Source organism: Vigna umbellata, chromosome 8 (genome assembly GCF_029865625.1).
Source record: "Vigna umbellata cultivar VRB3 chromosome 8, Vumbellata_1.0, whole genome shotgun sequence".
NCBI classification, from domain to species: domain Eukaryota; kingdom Viridiplantae; phylum Streptophyta; class Magnoliopsida; order Fabales; family Fabaceae; genus Vigna; species Vigna umbellata.
This window is the reverse complement of record NC_142172.1, coordinates 11,423,290-11,442,858: the sequence shown is the minus strand read 5'-3', so window position 1 is coordinate 11,442,858 and position 19,569 is coordinate 11,423,290. Positions and strand designations below refer to the sequence as shown.

The window sequence follows — 19,569 nt, the reverse complement described above, 5'->3', positions numbered from 1 at the left end:
CGTGACCAAATTTCTTGCAATAGTGGCATTGAGGTTTTCCATGATGCCAACAATCTTTTTCCAAGTGACTTGTCTTTTTACATATGTCACATGGAGGATATTTTTCTTGACGAGTCTTAGAGAAGCTTCTAGGATTTTCTTTATTTCTAGAAATTTCTTCTCTACTTTTATTTCCTTCATATTCTTTATTCTGAGACCGTAATTTTAGGTTTGATTGAAAGGCATTTTCAACCGAGTCTTCTTCATGCCTTTTCAATCTTTGTTCATAAGCTTCAAGAGAGCCCATTAGTTGTGTGACTGACAATGTAGCCAAATCTTTTGTTTGTTCAATCGCGGTTGTGATTGCATCATACTTTTGGGGAATAGAAATTAAAATTTTCTCAACGATCTTTTTGTCAAGAATATTTTCCCCATAGGCTCTCATTTGACTAACTATTTCTTTTATTCTAGAATAGTAGTCTTTAATGGTCTCAGATTCTTTCATTCTTAATAATTCAAACTCTCGTCTTAGAGAATGAAGTTTAATATTGCGTACCTCGTCACTTCCTTGAAACTCCTCTTGTATTGTATTCCAAGCTTGTTTTGCACTTGTGGCACCAATTATCCTTGGAAAAATTGTCTCATCAACTGCTTGTTGAAGAACAAATAAAGCCCTTGAATCCTTCTGCTTGTTTTCTTTCAACTCCTTCTTTTGAGCTACAGTAAGAGTAGAGGTGTCTTCTGGAATATTGAATCCCTCTTCTATGATATCACATAAATCTTGAGAGCGGAAGAATGTCTTCATTTTGACACTCCAAAAATCATAATTTTCTCCTTTGAAAATAGGTACTGGAATTGATGATGCTTGATTAGTAGTAGCCATGTGTTGAGAATATATTTGGAAGTAGTAGAATGAGTTATAGTTTTGTTTGAGGTAGTTGAAAAATTTTATCTACGCCCAGTAGATGACCGAACGTAGCTCTGGTACCACTGTTAGTATTTTGAAGGTTGTGAAAGGAGTAGTTGATGGGATAGAGAAAATGTAGAGATAGTTGAATGTAGAAGTAGTAGTTGGAAGATGTGTTGTAGTCGTCTTTAGTTGTAGTAGATGTTGGTTCATACAAAATGATAGATGTTGGCTTCATACATCAAATGGTAGAGTTCATGGGTATTTATAGACCCATAGATTATTCTAGAACATACTAGCCACAACTTATGTGGAATGTTCTAGATTTTTACCTATGTAGAATATTCTTGATTTTTCTTCCTATCTTAGGTTTTTCTAGAATATTCTAGAACTTGTATTACATTTCAATTCTTCTATCTAAGGAGCTTCTATATTCTTCTAGAATTTGCATTACACTTTAATACAAAGTATTCATGATGTTTTATGATTGTGGTAGATATCTGATTTTGGACTAGGAAAATGGCTTCCATCTCAGTGGACTCATCATTCTATTGCCCTAGAAGGGACATTTGGGTACTCATCTTTCCATGGACCCTTCAATGATAAACATCATGGATAATATAATTTGAATAAAATACATGAATGGTTTGAAAATGGATAGTTTTTGAACCTTTTGTAGACATTTGGCCCCAGAGTACTACTTGCATGGAGTTGTGGATGGAAGACATTGGTGTGTTCTTGCTGGAAGTAATCTCTGGTAGAAAACCAGTGGATGGGTCACACCAAAGCTTACACAGATGGGTAAGTAACCCCTCCTTTTTCCTTTGTGACTTTGTTCTCTGGTTATGAACTTGGCGTGTTCCAAGGAAACACTGGTTGAAATATGAAGTTAGATGTCTCACCTTTCCTCAGCAAATTCACATATTTTTGTTGTCTTTTGAAGTGTCCTTTTAGTGTCTATACTGATGCATGCCATGATACAGCTTCATGACATGATAGCTAGCACATGTTTAGGGAAAACCCTCATTCCTGAAAGCAGACAAAATTGTAGCAAGAAGTCTCCTCCATCGGAGACATAGCTCAAGAAACAGAAAAACTGATACTATAGCAAAAAGAGAAAACTGGGAGACCTGGTGCATCAGTCTCCCACTAAGCGAGGTCTTTTAGGGAAGGTGGATTTTGCAGCCTTACCTACAAAGGTGTATATGGACAAGTCCTGTAGGACGTGCATGATATTTGCATTGCTACAATAAAAAAACTGAAGTCTTGAACGTCATACTTTTTTCTTATTTTATTGGTAATTGATTATCAACATTTGTAATCGATTAGACAGAGTTAAAATCATGGGATGTACGACTTTTGTGCAGCGAAAGAAATTTGAACCATATACCTCTACCTGATCAGTTATAAAAGAGAAAAATGGGAAAATTAAAATATAATTAAGATATAATTAATTATGATTTAAGATTTAGTTACAATTAATTATAATTAAGATATAATTGATTATGAATTATTATGATTTAAATTTTAATTATAGTTGATTATAATTAAGATATAACTGATTATGTTTGGTTATATATTAATTTATTATATATTATAATTTATAATTCCAATGATAAAGTAAAATTGTTCTTATAAGCATATGACTTTTGTTTATGATGAGAATATAATAAAAAAACATTTATAATATAATATTTAAACCGAATATATATATTAATGCTAATTAACCTATTAAATTACATTTTCTTGTTTTCTTTTCTACGCTTTGATTATATCCATAATTTTAAAAATTGATAAATCTTAAAATATTTCTGGAAAATTAAACCGTTTTTTACCTACTTTTTTTTTATCATATTTGACTAATTTATCAAAAAAAAATTTCTGTCAAGTATGATAAATGTCAAGAGTATTTTCTATTGACCGAATTATTTTCTCACATATGTTAGTTAGAGTATTTTTTTTTATCTCTGAACTTATTTCTCAAATCTTTTCTTATTCAGTGTTAACAGATTTTATTGACATTATTACAGTCATTGATTGATCCATATATATTTGAACTATTTTTCTAACATTTTTCTGATCTTTTGTGAATGGTTTTTTATTGACTAGAGTCATTGATTGGTTCATATAGATTTGAACTATTTTTTATAACATTTTTCAGATTTTTTGTGATATTGAAATTATTTTTTGTAATAATTATTTTTCATTAATGTCTACAGAATTAATTTTATCAATGTTTTTTGTGACGATTTTTGTATTTAATATTTCTATATTTGATAATGATTGAAATATTATTTCAAAACAAAAAAAAATTAATAAATTTTGTCTTCCTTAAATAAAATGTTTGGGTACGTATGTATTGTTGTGTTATTTATTTGTTATAATTACTTGCAAGTGTTGTACATAATAAATTAATATATAATCAACCATAATAAATTATATCTTAATTATAATCATTTATAATTAAAACTGAAATCATAATCATTCATAATCAATTATATCTTAATTACGGAACATGATTTATTTTTTTTAATTTTTATTGTTAAAAATGTTATTTTTTATGCTGAATAATTAAATATATTGAACAATGTTTACAATTTATTTTATATAATAATATTTAATTTTAATTTCAAACTATTTAATTGTGTTTTATTATTAAAACATTTTTATGATAATTAAATAATTTTAATAATATAAAAAATAAATAAATGATTTTTAGTCTTGGCGATTGAAAACTCTAACAAATAGCGGAGGTTCGAGAAACTCCTAGCGATGGTTTTTAAAATTCCAACAAGTAGCAACAGTTTTGAAAACTCCAATAAGTAACGAGGATTCTGATAATTCTTGCAAGTAACAGTGAAAAATATATTTAGTAAGGATTAAAACCGTTGATAATGTGAAAATAAACTCTTGACAAAATTTGAAATTTGTATAGTGTATGCAATGATTTTTAGTCTTCTTAGCATGTCCTATGTTGTTGCTAACAAATTCATGTCAATCTAGGACGAGCTTACTCTAAAACTTTTAAGTTGATTCTTTCAATATTTGTAGAAGTCACTTGCAATTTAGTTAGTTGTTATAGAGCTAGATAATACGTTAGAGATGTTTCACTTGATTCAAACTATATTGAGCGTTTAAATAGTAGAAAATCTCTTATGAATTATGTGTTTATTACTTATGACACTACTATGAATTTGAAAACCAGTCTACCAAAGATAGGTATTATGTCAACTGCTAAAGTAGAATAAACTGCCATAAATTTTACGGAAAGGTTTCATAAATGGTCTAGTTGCTTTGTTAAAGATGTGTCTTGTAAGAACTAGAAGATAATAATCTGAGTAACACTAGTCTTTAGCCTCCACTTGGTTCAGTTTGTAGGCATGTATTTTGAAATGCTAGGCCTTTTACGGAAGTTAATTATGAGTATTTATGAGGAATCTGTAACGATAATTTACAAATAAATGAGAATTGTTATTTAGAGACTCAAAGTTCTCACTCATGAATTAAATATAAATACGTCTTGTTTTGCGGTTCAGTTTACCTCGTTTGCTCCTATAAATACCATACTATGATGCCATATTTCTTACATATAGCACAAATTATCACCACCTAGGGAAGTAACAGCATCCCAGTGATACTCTGAGAGCATGTCTTATACGCTTAAACATGCATTCTCTCATTCACTTACTCTTCTAGCTTCCTTTTCAATACTCTTAGTGGTCCCTTCCTCTTGTTTCAACCCTAAAAAGATTGTTAATGCTTCAATTCATTCATACTCTTCAGATGCTTCATGGTCATCTGCTGTGGCTACTTGGTATGGACCTCCCAATGGGGATGGAAGTGAAGGTATTAGAAAAATTTGGAGACATGCAGTTTTCCCTTAGTACAAACTAGATTCCTAAACCTTTAAATAATTGTTGAAAGGGTTAAATAACAAAATTTGTTAATTATATTTTGACAATGGTACATTGATACGAAATTTTTTTATTCTCAATTTCACGTATCTTTTACTATTTTTTGGATTAAATATATTTTTGGTATCTTAATTTTTAAGTAAAAATTAGAATTAGTTCATCTTCAAAACTTTAGTCCAATTTTGTTCTCCATCTTTAAAACTTCGTGGATTTAGTCATTTACCAAAATTTTGTTAGGTTTTCAAACATGTTTCATAGTAGCATTTTACTTGTTTATATCCTTTGACATATTTGAGTTATTTATACTGGTTGATAAACTTTTGTTTTAATGTGTTTGACACATTTGAATTGTTTAAATTGTTTGACACATTTCTACTTCAATGATATTGAAAAACGAATTTGAAACATCAAATAAACTTAACAAAATTTAATTAAATAACTAAATTCACTCATTTTTAAAGATAGATACTAAATTGGGTCAAAGTTTTGAAGATGAATTAATTTTAATTTTTATTAAAATTTAAGAGATTAAAAATATATTTAATTTTTTTTTAAAAAATACAAAAATTCACTTTTACTAGGATCATTTTATTCTCATTAAGCGTGGTAAAATAGTAATTACATGTGTGAAATAACATTTTTTTTGCATTATATACGCAGGTGGTGCTTGTGGTTATGGCAGAACTGTTGGGGAACCTCCATTCTCATCAATGATAGCTGCAGGAAGCCGTCCTTTGTTTGATTCAGGCAAAGGCTGTGGTTCTTGTTACGAGGTACCAATTAAAACATGTGTATTTTAGATATATAATCATTTATAAACAACATAACAGAAAATGTATTACTAAACATGTTATTAATACTTAGCATTAAATTTTAATATGCAGGTGAAGTGCACAGGGAATAAAGCATGCTCAGGCAACCCTGTGAGGGTAGTCATCACAGATAACTGTCCTGATTGTGGTTCTGACGCACATTTTGATATGAGTGGCGCTGCTTTTGGTCACATGGCAGTTTCAGGTCAAGCCGATCAACTACGCAATGTTGGCAGAATAGCCATTCAATACAACAGGTAACGTATCTTAATTTCTATATTATCATCGGAAATCTCACAAAATAAATTTAAAGTATATTATCGTGATTGTCGAAAAAAATAAATTTAAAGTATATAAATAAATGATCAAATCGATTTTGTAATATTAAAAAAAGTCTAATAAATTTTATTCTTTATTTATATATTATATAATGTAAATTAATTTTATGTCGTATAAACCTAGAATATATCATCAAATCGAGAAGATTGTGTCAGGAATTTCTTAATTATAAACGTGAGTTTAAGTCTCACCTTAAATAGAAATTATAAAATAGAACACTAACTATTGAAAGACTGTTAATCTATTGTCTTAATGTTTTGATTAGAGAGTAATATCTATCCTTTATATGGTTGAATTTATATATTTCATTGTTATAAATTTAAACTAATATAATTTATATTTTTATGTATCTCTTTTGCAGGGTTGCATGCAACTACGGTAGGTCAATAGTTTTCCATGTGGACTCTGGATCGAACCAAGATTATTTAGCAGTGATGGTTGAATATGAAGATGGAGATGGTGAACTTGAGAGAGTTGAAGTGAAGGAAGCATCTTCAGCGTCATGGGAAGCCATGGAAAAATCTTGGGGTGCAGTTTGGAAATATAACAAACGGTCACAACTGAAAGCACCATTCTCTATAAGGCTAACCAACTTTGAGTCCAAGACTATTGAGGCTAGCAATGTCATCCCTGCTGGCTGGACACCTGGTAGTTCTTATGTATCCAATGTTAATTTTTGAATCTTTCTTCAGTTTGTTTCGATTGGATTATCACCTTGTAGCTCTATTGCTTAATATTTAATATAATATAACAAACTGTCGATTAATTTAGCTTCCTTCAGATGTTTTCAGTATATAGGTTCATTTTTTTTATTTCATTATTTGTTATTTTTGATAAAAAAAAAGTGTTCATTGGTTTGAATTGATCTTAGTTACCGTTATAAATTAATATGGTCATTGAAGAAACCCTAAATGAATGCCTTTAACAAGTGGTAATAACTCAATTTATTGAAGAGAGAAAAAATTTTAATTGCTCTTTAAATGTGCAAATGTTACTATGTTATATATTTTGCCCTTAGGTTTCTTGAAAAGTAGTTTTATTATAATATTTATGGATGAATGTGACGCTTAATTACATTTTTTACTCATCTTTTTTTAAAAAAAGTATAATTAGTAAAAATGATAATTAATATATAATCTTAAACTTTGTAATCAACATATAAATAAAAATAAAATATGAACATAAAACCGAGAAAGAAACGCAAGAAATAATTGTTACACATTTTATAAATTCAAGAACTAAATTGGAATTTTTGTTCATTTTACACTTTCAATAACAAAATCATCATTCACTTTTTGATTTATTATAAAAGTTGATTGTTCGATAATTAGAATTTTAGTGAGTGAATTAATTAATATGATACAATTTTAAGCTCGATTTTTTATTTTATTAAATTTGAAGACAAATTTGATAAACTATAATTTTATGGATTAAATTTGTGATTTATTTGTAAATTTATTCACTTTGTTACCATATTTATATGTATTTTGGATTAAGGTCTTCTTTTTCACCCCATTTTATATATTCCAAAAATAAATCCTAGTACTTTGTCCTGTCATTCATTATCACGAAGTCTCCCAATTGAGTTAATATAATAAGTAAAAGATAAACTAATATTTTAACTTTTACCAAGTAACTAATTTCTAGAATGTATTTTAAAATTCACTAGTTTCCAAAATAATTTTAATTAAGAGAATTAAATATATTTAGAAACGTTATACGATGCTAATAATGTCAATAAATGTATTTAGAAATGTATATTCAATGCTAATAAATGAATTTAATTAAGGGAATTAAATGTATTTAGAAACGCATATACAATGCTAATAAATTAGGGTTCAGCGATTTCCATAAAATATCACATTTGTATATTTTAGGTTTAATATTTTGATTCCTATAAATTCAAAGTGGTCTTATATTATTTTTTAGATATTCACTGTTGTCCTATATTTCGTTATTCAAGTTGGTCTTTTTTAGTTATTCATTATGGGTAGCCTCTTTCCCATCTAAATTAGGATTTCACACAATTGGAAAATGGTGTTTGAGACGCGAGAAACACTATTTCCTTCTCGAACCAGGGTTTTCGATCCTTATCTACTGCAGCTGCTGGTTCTTCTAGAACGCAAAAGTAACAAATCAAAAATTAAAGAAGCCCTTTGTTCAATTAAAAACATTTGATTTCTTGTAATTTTTGGTTCTTGTTTATTCTTAAACTATATGATATAAGTTTTTACAATTTTCTAAATATTTGAACAAACTGTTTTTACACACTACCCTCATTTGAGGTGATGCTTTATATTGGATGGATTTTAGTTAAGGCATTGCATTATAATGTTTGGATTTTCTAGGCTTATTTTGAAATTAAATAATGCCTCGTGCCTTCAATCCAATTTTATTAAAACAGACAGAAAAATGACATTTTAAAAATGCAATAATATTTTCTAAAAATTAAATTAAATTGCGGCTCAACGCATATTAAAGAACACTACCAAAAAATAAGTATTTAAAAATTATTTTGAAACTTTGTTAGCAACACAGAAAATAAATATTAAATTATCTTCATTGTCAAGCCTACAATAAATAATATTTTAATTTATCCATTAGCATCGACTTTTAGGCCAGTTAAGTACAAATAATATATTAAATTGTAATTACATGGTGTTTCCCTCATCTCCATACTTTCTGCCACACCGCAATTGTTGTTCTTGCTTCGTTCGTTCATTTGTTTTCCACTTTAATAACAAACTAATTGATGATGTTGATGTTTATTTTTTATTGGAGGATTGTATTATATCTTTTCCCGTTTGATTGTTATTAAATTTCGTTTTTAAATTTTCTAGAAGAGAAAAATCCTTATGTGGAAAGGGGATTCCGGAAGGGGTAAGTCATTGTCCAAAAAATGGATTTCTGAAATCAACTCTTAAAAATAATTCTAAAAACATATTTTTCTCTGAAAATAAGATTTTAGAATATATTTTTCACCTTCCTACATGTAACCAACGTCAAAACGCAACAAAAAATTAAGCTCATGCACATCGTACTAAATGAATTAACAGGAACAAATTATTGAAGAGAGTTATAAATAGAGAAAATTATTGTTGTTGACTATGTCCCCTTATTCATAAAAGAGATCACTACTCGTTCCCTTTCGAATGTTTCATATTGATAAACATATTTTCATTTCATTTTTGTAAAAAAGAATAAAAATATTCTAACAAATTACACATCATCTAGATTTGAGAAGATCGCATAATATTGAGTAGTTTCCAAGAAGAACCTGTTAGCTTTCAGTTGGACCAGAAAATTACTTTCCAAAGCAAATCACATCATGTAAGTTTATTTTAAACAATTCACATCTCCAAGTTTGGTCAATATAAACATGAAGTTGTCATTCTAATTTATCATTTGTCACAGAAGCGAAATTAAGAAAAACAAAACGCACTAAATTTCAAATTGGAATTTAAACTTAATAAATTTGTTACCATCACGCTCATAGTTTAACTTATACTCCTTTCATTTCTATGATTTTATCAAATATATAAACATGATGTTGTAATTCTGATTTATCATTTGCCGCAGAAGTGAAATTAAGAAAAACAAAACGCATTGAGTTTCAAATTGGAGTTTAAACTTAATAAATTTGTTACCATCACACTCATAGTTTAACTTCTACTCCTTTCATTTATATGCTTTTATCAAAATTGGTATTAAGAAACTAAATGTTTTGCAACTATTATGGGTTGATGCTAACATGTTTTCGTGTGGGGTTTCTTGTTTTTCTTTTGTTTAGTTTTGAAATTATTGAAATTATTGTACGCTTTAGTTTTTTCCAAATTTAATAACAATCAGGGGGAAACATATAACACAACCCTCCAATCAAAAATCAACATCAACATCATCAATTATTTTGTTATTAAAGTGGAAAACAAATGAGCAAGAACAACAAATTGCGATGTCGCAGGTTGCTTTGTGTGGATGTGAGAGAGGATGGAGATGAGAGAGAAACAAGTTGGATAAGTGAGGAAGGTGGATTAGGGTTAGGTGAGTGTTTTTAATTTTTTCAGTTGGAACTACTATAATGACAAAGAATGTTGGAATGAGAGTATGAAAGAGAAAGGATTGAGAGGAATGAGGGATGAGAGAGAGGTGAGTAAGGGTTTGGTGGTTTCTTGTTTTTTCTTTTAGTTTTGAGAATGAAAATTATTTAAATACCCTTGACTTTAAAACTTAGAATCCATAATATATAAGGGTAGTTTTGTCTAATAAAACCCGGTACACTTTATTAAAATATACCAACTGAAAAAAGAGCTTATAACTAGTGCAAAAAAGGCTTTTAACGTATGTTAGTTAGGGATTTTAACGTCTGATCACTCTCCGACGTCTTATTGGGAGACACCAATGGGACGTCGGACTCCACAGTCAGATGTCTATATAGACGTCGGACGTCTATATAGACGTTTGTTTGTGGGGCAGTCGATGTCTCATCCCCTGGAACGAATTTTGCCACTGTAATCCATTAGACGTCTGCATGTGCACTGACAGACGTCAATAGACGTCGGACAGTACCATAACAGACGTCTACTAGGTGTTTTTTTTAATTAATTTATTTTTACAATAAAACCACACCTGGAAAACATAAAATATTCCAAGAACAACATAATATAATATATGTTATGCGTTTCAAGTTAACAAAGTACTAAAAAACAATCCAAAACCTAAACTATCAAAAGTTAAAGTTAAACTAAATGTAAATGTTCAACAACATTAGCAAATCTTCCTAGGTCCATCTTTGGAGAAGATAAGTTGTCCACTCTTGTCTTATCTTCTTAATTGCATCCTCTGGTATAGGAGATGTACTCTTGAAGCGCTGCAAAATGAAGAAAGATTCATTATGTTTGCATATGTTCAAAGATGAATTTGATTTGTAATGTATTGAAGGTAAGCATCATTACCTCAATCCAGTCATCTATAATGGCATATCGAATGATGGTCTTAATCCAAGACAGGACATAGTAGGTATATTCCCATGAATTTAGCTGCTTGTTACACTAAAATGAGAAACTAAATAGTCAAGCCTTTAGATCATTTAATAACATAAAAAATGAATTAGAACTATAAGTGACTTACAACCTTTGGATACAGGATTTGAACTAGTTGACCTCGCGCTTTACCCATAACTCTATTTACATTGAAAACACAAGGTAATATTAATATAACTATATTTATCATAAAAATTAAAGGTCAACATGAATTTGAAACATAAAAAGAGAAACACTTACCCTTGAAGCATGTTTTTCAAGTCAGTTTTCATCTTCCCGTGCAGCGAACAAAACCATATAATTTTGCATTGTTTGGAAATAATGACCATCAACTGCCAGTGAGACCTATCATGAATCATAAATAGTTAGTAAACTAATTAAGTAAACTTTAATGAACTTTTACATAAAACAACTCATACCCATCAATGTATGGCATAAGGTATACGTCTCTATTTTACTCGATCATCCATGTTTGCAAATAATTTTGTTTGGTCTGAATTGTGTTACTAGAAGGTTGAATGGTTTGAGGTTCAACAAATCTGTACATGGAAGACCGACCTTGGTCCACAATGACTGTGTCCATGTACCTAAAACAACAAAGTTAAGTTGTTAGAAACTAAGAATCTAAATATAACTAATATGGAAGACAAAATTAATTATCTTACATGCACCATAGTTGAAGGATGGAAATATTCAACATCATGTCTCCCTCAATGACCTCTAGTGCATCATTGAATGTGATATATCCTGACACATGGCAAGGGAGGCCAAATATCTCAAATCCTAGTGCAATTATACTGGTCCTCTGGACAACTTCGGTAATTTTGTCATGAACTTTGCTAGAGGATCATCCTCCGCTTCAACCATCTCATCGTCTTCATCTATGACTGGCTCATGCATCAGTTGCTTCTGAGGACGTATGAACTGAAGATAAAATTTTCAAAGTTATCAATCAATGTTTATAAATTTATCATAGAAATATTAATAATAAAATATTATACCTGTGGTGTAGCAATGTGTGACTTGATCAATGCTCTAGGCCAGACTATAAATGTTCCTATGGCCTCCCCCACAAATTGAATTTTTGAAGTGGGTACATGCACCTGAGCCTAGGGATCCCGAACCTCGTCAATTGTCACACGCGCGTGGTGGGGTAATAAGGGAACACCATGAATAGTTTGACCTCCCTCAAGTACTCGTCTGACAGCCACAATGCATGGAGGATCTCCATCAACCAACATCTCATACTGACCATTATACTTAGTAGGGTCTACAGCAGAGCATGATCCTCTAGTGCTGACCCAAGGTGTTGTGGGAGCTTCAGTGGGCAACCCCATGGTGCCCTGTGTCATGGAATGCAGCTTCTCTTCAAGCGCTCTTTGGATTTATTTTTGTTCTTGTAGCTGCTCCATGAATCGGTGCTCCATAGATCTCATGCTTTGGTTGAGCCTTTCCTCCCACTGAAGATCCATCTTCCTCAGTGCCTCCTGACTAATTGATTGAGTGCTTTCTCGTGAGGCCCAAAGTAGTCATGAAGACCAACCGCCCCACCAACTCCACGTACACGTCTTGGGTGCTCGGACTTTCCAATGGTCATTGTTAGAATGACGTCCCTACCTTGTCCAACAAATGTTATTCCTTGAGTCTGCTGCTTAACCAACTCATCCTGCATATAAAAAAAACTTTGTTACATAAAATACATGCGATGATAATACACAATCAAACAATGTTTAGAATTTGAACTTACAATTCTTTGTGAGATCAAGGCAGTTGAGGAAGATGTCATGTTCCCATCAAACTTAGTCCAAGCATCCTTCCACATCTCGTACCTAGCAGGTGCAGGTGCTAGGTCGGGGGACTCAAGTCCTAAGCTCTCCGATCGAATCTTTCTCATCTTCTTCTCAAGTAATGCATAACCACCTCATGATAACACGTGTGGTGTACCATTTAGCCTTTGTCTTTCTTGAACGACTAACATTTTATCCTATGAAACCATGTATATTCATAAGTGTAAAATCATAATAAAATGCAATAATTAACTAAAGAAATATGTTAAGAAACAAACTTGTCAGTCCTCAGACTCTCTAGATGCACGAAACTGCATCCACTCATCCTCTGTTATTATGTACTTGTCACATGGAGACTCATATTGTCTGTCTCCAAAGACTTCACTTTCATTACCTCCATGAAGTGTAGAATCAACATAAAACAATTCATGCTCATTAAATGTCACATCCATAGAGATATAAAATTTCTTTGATGGTGGATGGTAACCACGATAACCTTTTTGAGTTGATCCATACCCAACAAAAGCACATTTGATAGCTCGTTCTTCAAGCTTTGTACATTGATGTCCAAAAACATCAGGTTGTAAATGAACTATGGAAGGAATGATACAATGATCAAACAAAACATCGAAAGGACTTTGAAAGTTAAGCACACTACAAGGGGTTTGTTTAATTAAATAAACGACAGAGCTCACAGCCTCACCCCATAAATGAGATGGGACTTCGAACCACATCACACACATTACTTTTATGGTTAAGAAAATATACCCAGGTTACCCGAGTACAATCATCAACAAAATTGATAACCATTTTTTTCATTATGTGTAAATTGTAGGGCAAGGTCCCAAACATCTATGTGAATTAATGAAAAAGGAAAATCAATTTTTTATTGCTTAAAGGAAATACAACATGATGACTTTTTTCCATAACACAAGTTTCACAAAGAAAATTAGAAATATTGCACTTATGAAATAATGATGGAAATAATTTTTTTAAATAATCAAAAGAGGGATGTCCTAACCGTCTATGCCATACCAAATTTTCTTTTTGTTTTTATCTTGTATGTGATCATTCTCAAGACAAGCCAACACTCTTTTATGGGTTCGTTGTGATGAGATATTTTCAAGATAATATGATCCTTCACTTTCTTAACTACTGGCAATCTTCTCCTTGGAATGAATATTCTGAAAAAATTAATGGGTTGGATAAAACAAGGCAACACAAGAATGATTTGGTTAACTTGTTGATGGAGATAAGATTATAGTTTAATGTAGGAACAAATAAAACATCAATAATTGATAAGGAGGGTAAGAGGGATATAGTAGCTACACCTTCAATAAGAGATGAAACCTCATTGCATTAACAATAACAGTTTTAGAACAATTAGAAGAAAAATTAGTAAATATGTGAGGATCACAAGTCATATGGTCAGTGACACCTGAATCAATTATCCAATCACTACCCTTAGTAAAAATAGAAAGATTAAGGGCAGAGTTAAATATACCTGACTTGGTCACAAATTCGGCAGTAGTAGAAATATAATTCTTGAAAGCCGTGGGAATCCTAGAATCAGGTTTCTCCGATTGATTTTTATCGGAAGAAGTCATCAGAAATATTCAATGAAAAAGAAGAAGAATTGATTCCTATATTCTAGAGGATATTGGTGTTTGGCTCTTAATACCATATTAAATAGTTCAAAGAATAATTCTGATTATTATGTCAAAGAGTAGGGTAACATATATATACATATAAAAGTCCTATAATTCTTCATCTATTAAAAGAATGACAACTGCACAAATCTGCACAAAATATAATAATGACTAAATTATAGTCAACATAATATTTGATTACATGATATTTATATTATAGTCTTTGGTCGCTCACCAAACCACCAACGTAAAAAAAACTATTAAATGATGTTATCGCCTATCACCATCACCATCACCACCGGTTTGATACCAAATGATGATAGTTTAATTCACTTGTCGTCAATTATTTAAACTTATAACAACAACTTAATTAACGACGTTCTATGATTGTCTTTGAAAATCTTTTTTAGCCTTCCATCGTTAAAAGCTTCATATGTACTAATGAATGTATGAATACAACATAATAATCCACATTTTTTTTCATTTTACTAAAAACCTAGATAACTCTTATGCGTTAATATTTTATTCTAATTGTGTTTCTGATAGAAAAGAAATATATATGAACCAATTGTTTAATATAACAAAAAATTTAATATTATACATAATGTTGAAAGAAACAAATATTTAATTATAGTGAAATAAATAATTAAATCATGATATAATATTAAGGTATCACGTTAAAAAAAATCTAAATACATGTACTTATAAAAAAACTCATACAGAAAATAGCAAATTCTAACCAAATCACAAAAATTGGTTTAGTTTGTTTTTATTTGTTTAAGTTCAAACCAATTTGCGAATAATTTTTATATGTTTGAGTCAAATGTATTGTTAAGTAAAAATAAAACCTAAGAGCTTTATAAATATCCATATCGTGTATCATTCCCCTCTTAGGCACCAGTAGTTGAAATTGACAAGGACTAGGCATGTTAGTAAATATGGTAGTTGTTTGATCAAGCAAGATAATTGGCAATAATCTCATGAGAACACTTGAAATGATGACATTTTATCACTTGGGTCTTCTCCTCTTCTCTTCTCTTTCTCTTCTCTTTCTCTCCTCTTTCTCTTGGGTCTTTTCCTCAATTACCAAAGTTAGTACTATTTAATTTGTACTATTTTCAATTATATTTAATTTGTTTTACATGTTAAATGTATATAGGATTAAAGGGTTTTTAGATAAAACTTTGTGATGAAATTTTTGAAAATGATGACAGGATCTTTGTGATGATAAGTACACAATCATTCTTGGTTCCTTCAAGTGCACAAAATCACTAGTGTTAGAGGAAAACTCTTAAAGATATAAAATCTCTAAACATTCTTTACACTAGAGAATAGTTTTACAAAAGTGGAAGATTTACAAATATAACTCCCTCTAAGTCATTTAGCATATGATCTTCAAACTAAGTTCAAAACACTTGTGAATATTTTACATACAACATTTCGTGTAGTTTGTGTATAGAGTACTAGTTTATTTTGCTTGACTTTGCTTATATACATCAATTTTACTAATAACATAGAATTACGAGGGAAAGGTAGTGAGGACAAAATTTGGATGTTATATGAAAAAAGTTGGTGGAAATTAGTTTTTTTACCACTGATAGATGTGAGCCAAATCTACTGCAGTATGTTATTCATAAAATGTTGGATATACTCTATGATGTTATTTTTGTTATGTATAGACTCTAGGGATTTAGATAGCATTTTGTAATGTTTAGGATTTGAAAAGATCACAAGTTGTATCATAATTTTTTAACTTTATAAGCAAATTTGATTGTCTTATTATAGAAGTAGACAAAAAAATTTTAAATTATGTTTATAGGTAAGTCGTGCAGTCCTTACACGATTTCAACTACAGAAGTCTTGTAGGAGGTGTACGACTTTAGTCTGAACAATCTAAAAAGGTGAAATTGTGCACTTCTCATGTTTTTTTTACATTTGTAATCGATTACAAAACGTTATAATCTTTTACATAATACTTGGGGGATGTACGAGTTGTAATCGTTTATTACTGAGAAAAATTGGTAAAATAAGATATAATTAAGATATATGTGATTATGATTGAAATTTTAATTGCAATTGATTATAATTAAGATATAAATGGTTATGATTAGAAGGTATCTACTAATTTTCCTTATTATAATTAAGATATAATTAAGATATAATTGATTATGAATGATTATGATTTAAGTTTTAATTTCAATATAGACTATAATTAAGATATAATTGATTATGATTATTAAAACTTAAATCATATGCATTTATAATCAATTATATCTTAATTATAATTAGGAAAAAGAAACAAATACTTTATAATCATAATAAATTATTTTAAGTATAATCCATTATAATTAAAACTTAAATTATAATTTATTATATCTTAATTTACCTATTTTTCCTATTGGTAATTTATTGTTACAATAGATATGTAATCGATTACACATACACCTTCTAACAATTTCAAGATTACTTAATCAATTACAAAGTTTTGTAATCGATTAGAGAAATCGTGTAAAAGTGTAAGACTTCACTTTTTAAATTGTTCAAAATTAAAGTCATGCACTCTTGCATGATTTTTTTTTTTTTCATTTCAAGTTGAGTAGATCAGCTTGCCTATAAAAGTAATTTTAAATTTTTTTATCTACTTTAATAATAAGACAATCATATTTACCTTTAAACGTATAAAATCTCATAATATAAAGTTTGTTAAATGGAGATTATTTTATTTTTGTAATAAGATTAGGATTTAGGAATAGTGATCTAGGTTCCAAAACCTACTTATTTACATTTCACATATTTTTATTTACTGATTAATGAGAGAAAGTGAAGGAGTTAAGGAGACTCTGAAATAAGATACATCAACAAAGAAAAAAAAATTGGAGCAAAAAGAAATCCAAAACAGACAACATTATGAATAGAAAATAGTGCAACAAAGTAATAAATCCAATGAACCACCCAAACTTAACATACTCATTTGAGAAAACATAAGACAACTTAATTCCGATACGGAAAAACCAAACTCTGAACATAATCATACGAGAAAAAATAAAACTTGTCTTCATTGAAAAGTTCACGATCATCTATTCTATTGTCTTTCTTATTGTATAGAATAAATTCCGCAGTATCGTAGCTTGCAAGCAGCATAACATTATCATCCTCAGACAAACACAAAATGACTGGAAGAGCAGGCAATCCATGAGGATCACGAATACGAAGATGTTCATAACTTACATTCAGCAACAGTGTCCATGATTTTGCAACTCCAAACTCCTTCATCATCCAAACAACAAAACATGTCCCTTGATGATGAGAAAGACACAAACAACCCTTCAAAACCTCAAGCACAGGCACATCAGGAGGCACTTCAGAAAGACCATCAGGCATAGACAAATAACTGCATTTCTCATTCTTCAAATCGTAAGAAAAAATTTCTAAGTCCTTCATTGTAACAGTTGCCCATCGATAACCAGAACCGCATTTGGGAAGTGCTAACCAGTTCAAATGGCCACACGCATAAGCTCCATGAAGACCCAACGCAGGGAAAGCATCACATGTTAAAGTGTTTCTCCAACAAGTGTCACCTAAAGAATAAACCCTAATCTCCAATTTCTGTGATTTATTATCCAAAAAAACAACTTGGTATCTGTCACTCCAATCATCGTAGCCAAACCCAAACATAAACAAATAAGGGTAGTTGTAATCACCGGAACGAATACGTATGTGTGGAGAATCTTCGCACATGACCCTTGTGGATGGATTCCAGAACCGAACCCAGTATTCTTCAAATTCATCTCCACGGTAAGAATCTTGCAAGCAAACTAAGCCGTTGCATACACCCAAGATAGTGTAATCGTGGTTGAATCGGTGACAAACGTCAACGGTGGATGTTGGGTTGTGAAGTAAGTTTTGTAAGGAACATGGTGCTGCACAGTGCCTGCTTTCATCGTTCTCGTAGTCTCTGAAGGTTAATAAGATGTGTGTGTTTTTGGAAGACCTTTGAAGGTGCAGTTTAACAAATGTCGGATCGAATACGAGGTGGTTCAACCATGTTGAAACGCACCTGAATCGCATCAGATCCTTCACTGGAAGCCTCGACAAAATTTCTGCCATGAGTTCTTGAGGAACAACCGGAGAATGTTGAAAAGAAGACATTTATGTGATGAGATGCACACGAAAGAAGGAACGTGAAAAACCCTACTTTACGCAAACGTGCCAACGTTAGTTGTAGGAGAGAAAAATTGTAAATCCCATAAGAAACAAAGAGATCTGGGGGAGATGTTTTCCGAAAAATAAAATTAGGGATGATGATCCGAATTTTGGAAAAGATAATTTACTATGTCTATGATCCTAATGTTTGCATTGATTTTCTCCACAATATTAAGAATGGATTATCTTTATAGATAAAATTAATGTGTAGCTATAAAAATACGTGCGAAAATGTAATAAAAAAATATTTAAAGAGAAATAAAGTGATCATGAAGATACTCAACCACATTTTTCTTTTTTTTTTAAATTTGATTTACATTGAGACTGCGTCAATAATACATGTAGTTGTTCTCTTTTTGTTGATTTTTAAATATTTTTATCAACATCATTTACATCTTATAATAAATATCAAATAATTTACACTCAAATATTTAACAACATCTTTCAAGAATGAGAAGGAGGATTTTTCCCTACACTACCACATGTTTGTTCCTCCACCACCCTTCCACAATTATTTATCAGTCAAAATTAAACTACTGTGGTTAAAACAATTTATTTCTTCACCTAATTTTTAAATTTTCAATCACTCCAATAACTATATTCCCACTATTTTAAGCCACACCCCACAGAGACTATGCTCTTCTCATTCTCATCCTTTCATTTCTCTTCTCTGCTTGCTTATTGTGCATGGTGTGGTTGGTATTGGTGTGTGGTGATGGTGTGCTTTTGTGCTGGTGAAGACGTTTGGTGGAAGAAGGTGGTCTAGTGATCGTCACGGCGGTGTGGTGGGTGGTGCTAGTGCCTTTGAGCAGCTATTCGCAGGTGCAAATGGAAGAATATCATCATGATATGGATTCTCAAGTTCATTCTAGTTTTATATCAGATTTTTCTTCTTTCATAAAAGAAAAGTTGAAAAGAGAGATTTCACATATAATTTTAC

At 30.6% G+C, this 19,569-nt stretch overlaps 2 protein-coding genes across 2 annotated transcripts; one reads left to right on the top strand and one right to left on the bottom strand.

Moving 5' to 3' along the window:
- Positions 1 to 4,490: 4,490 nt before the first annotated feature.
- LOC124847812 (putative expansin-B2) lies at positions 4,491 to 6,726 on the top strand. The gene is made up of 4 exons (XM_047325382.2): positions 4,491 to 4,732; positions 5,461 to 5,573; positions 5,685 to 5,869; positions 6,313 to 6,726. Exons 1-4 carry the CDS (start codon positions 4,534 to 4,536, stop codon positions 6,629 to 6,631), a joined length of 816 nt encoding a protein of 271 aa, XP_047181338.1. The 5' UTR covers positions 4,491 to 4,533; the 3' UTR covers positions 6,632 to 6,726.
- Positions 6,727 to 17,417: 10,691 nt separating this feature from the next.
- Positions 17,418 to 18,575, bottom strand: LOC124847811 (F-box/kelch-repeat protein At3g23880-like). Its single transcript, XM_047325381.1, has one exon. It carries the CDS (start codon positions 18,573 to 18,575, stop codon positions 17,418 to 17,420), a length of 1,158 nt encoding a protein of 385 aa, XP_047181337.1.
- Positions 18,576 to 19,569: the final 994 nt, after the last annotated feature.

What these genes read in the sequence shown, in the direction of transcription:
- LOC124847811 (XM_047325381.1), bottom strand. Translation starts at nt 18,575, where the DNA reads ATGTCTTCTTTTCAACATTCTCCGGTTGTTCCTCAAGAACTCATGGCA.
- LOC124847812 (XM_047325382.2), top strand. Translation starts at nt 4,534, where the DNA reads ATGTCTTATACGCTTAAACATGCATTCTCTCATTCACTTACTCTTCTA. An exon ending in CAATGGGGATGGAAGTGAAG is followed by an intron (nt 4,733 to 5,460) that starts GTATTAGAAAAA and finishes TTATATACGCAG; the next exon opens with GTGGTGCTTGTGGTTATGGC. An exon ending in ATAGCCATTCAATACAACAG is followed by an intron (nt 5,870 to 6,312) that starts GTAACGTATCTT and finishes TCTCTTTTGCAG; the next exon opens with GGTTGCATGCAACTACGGTA.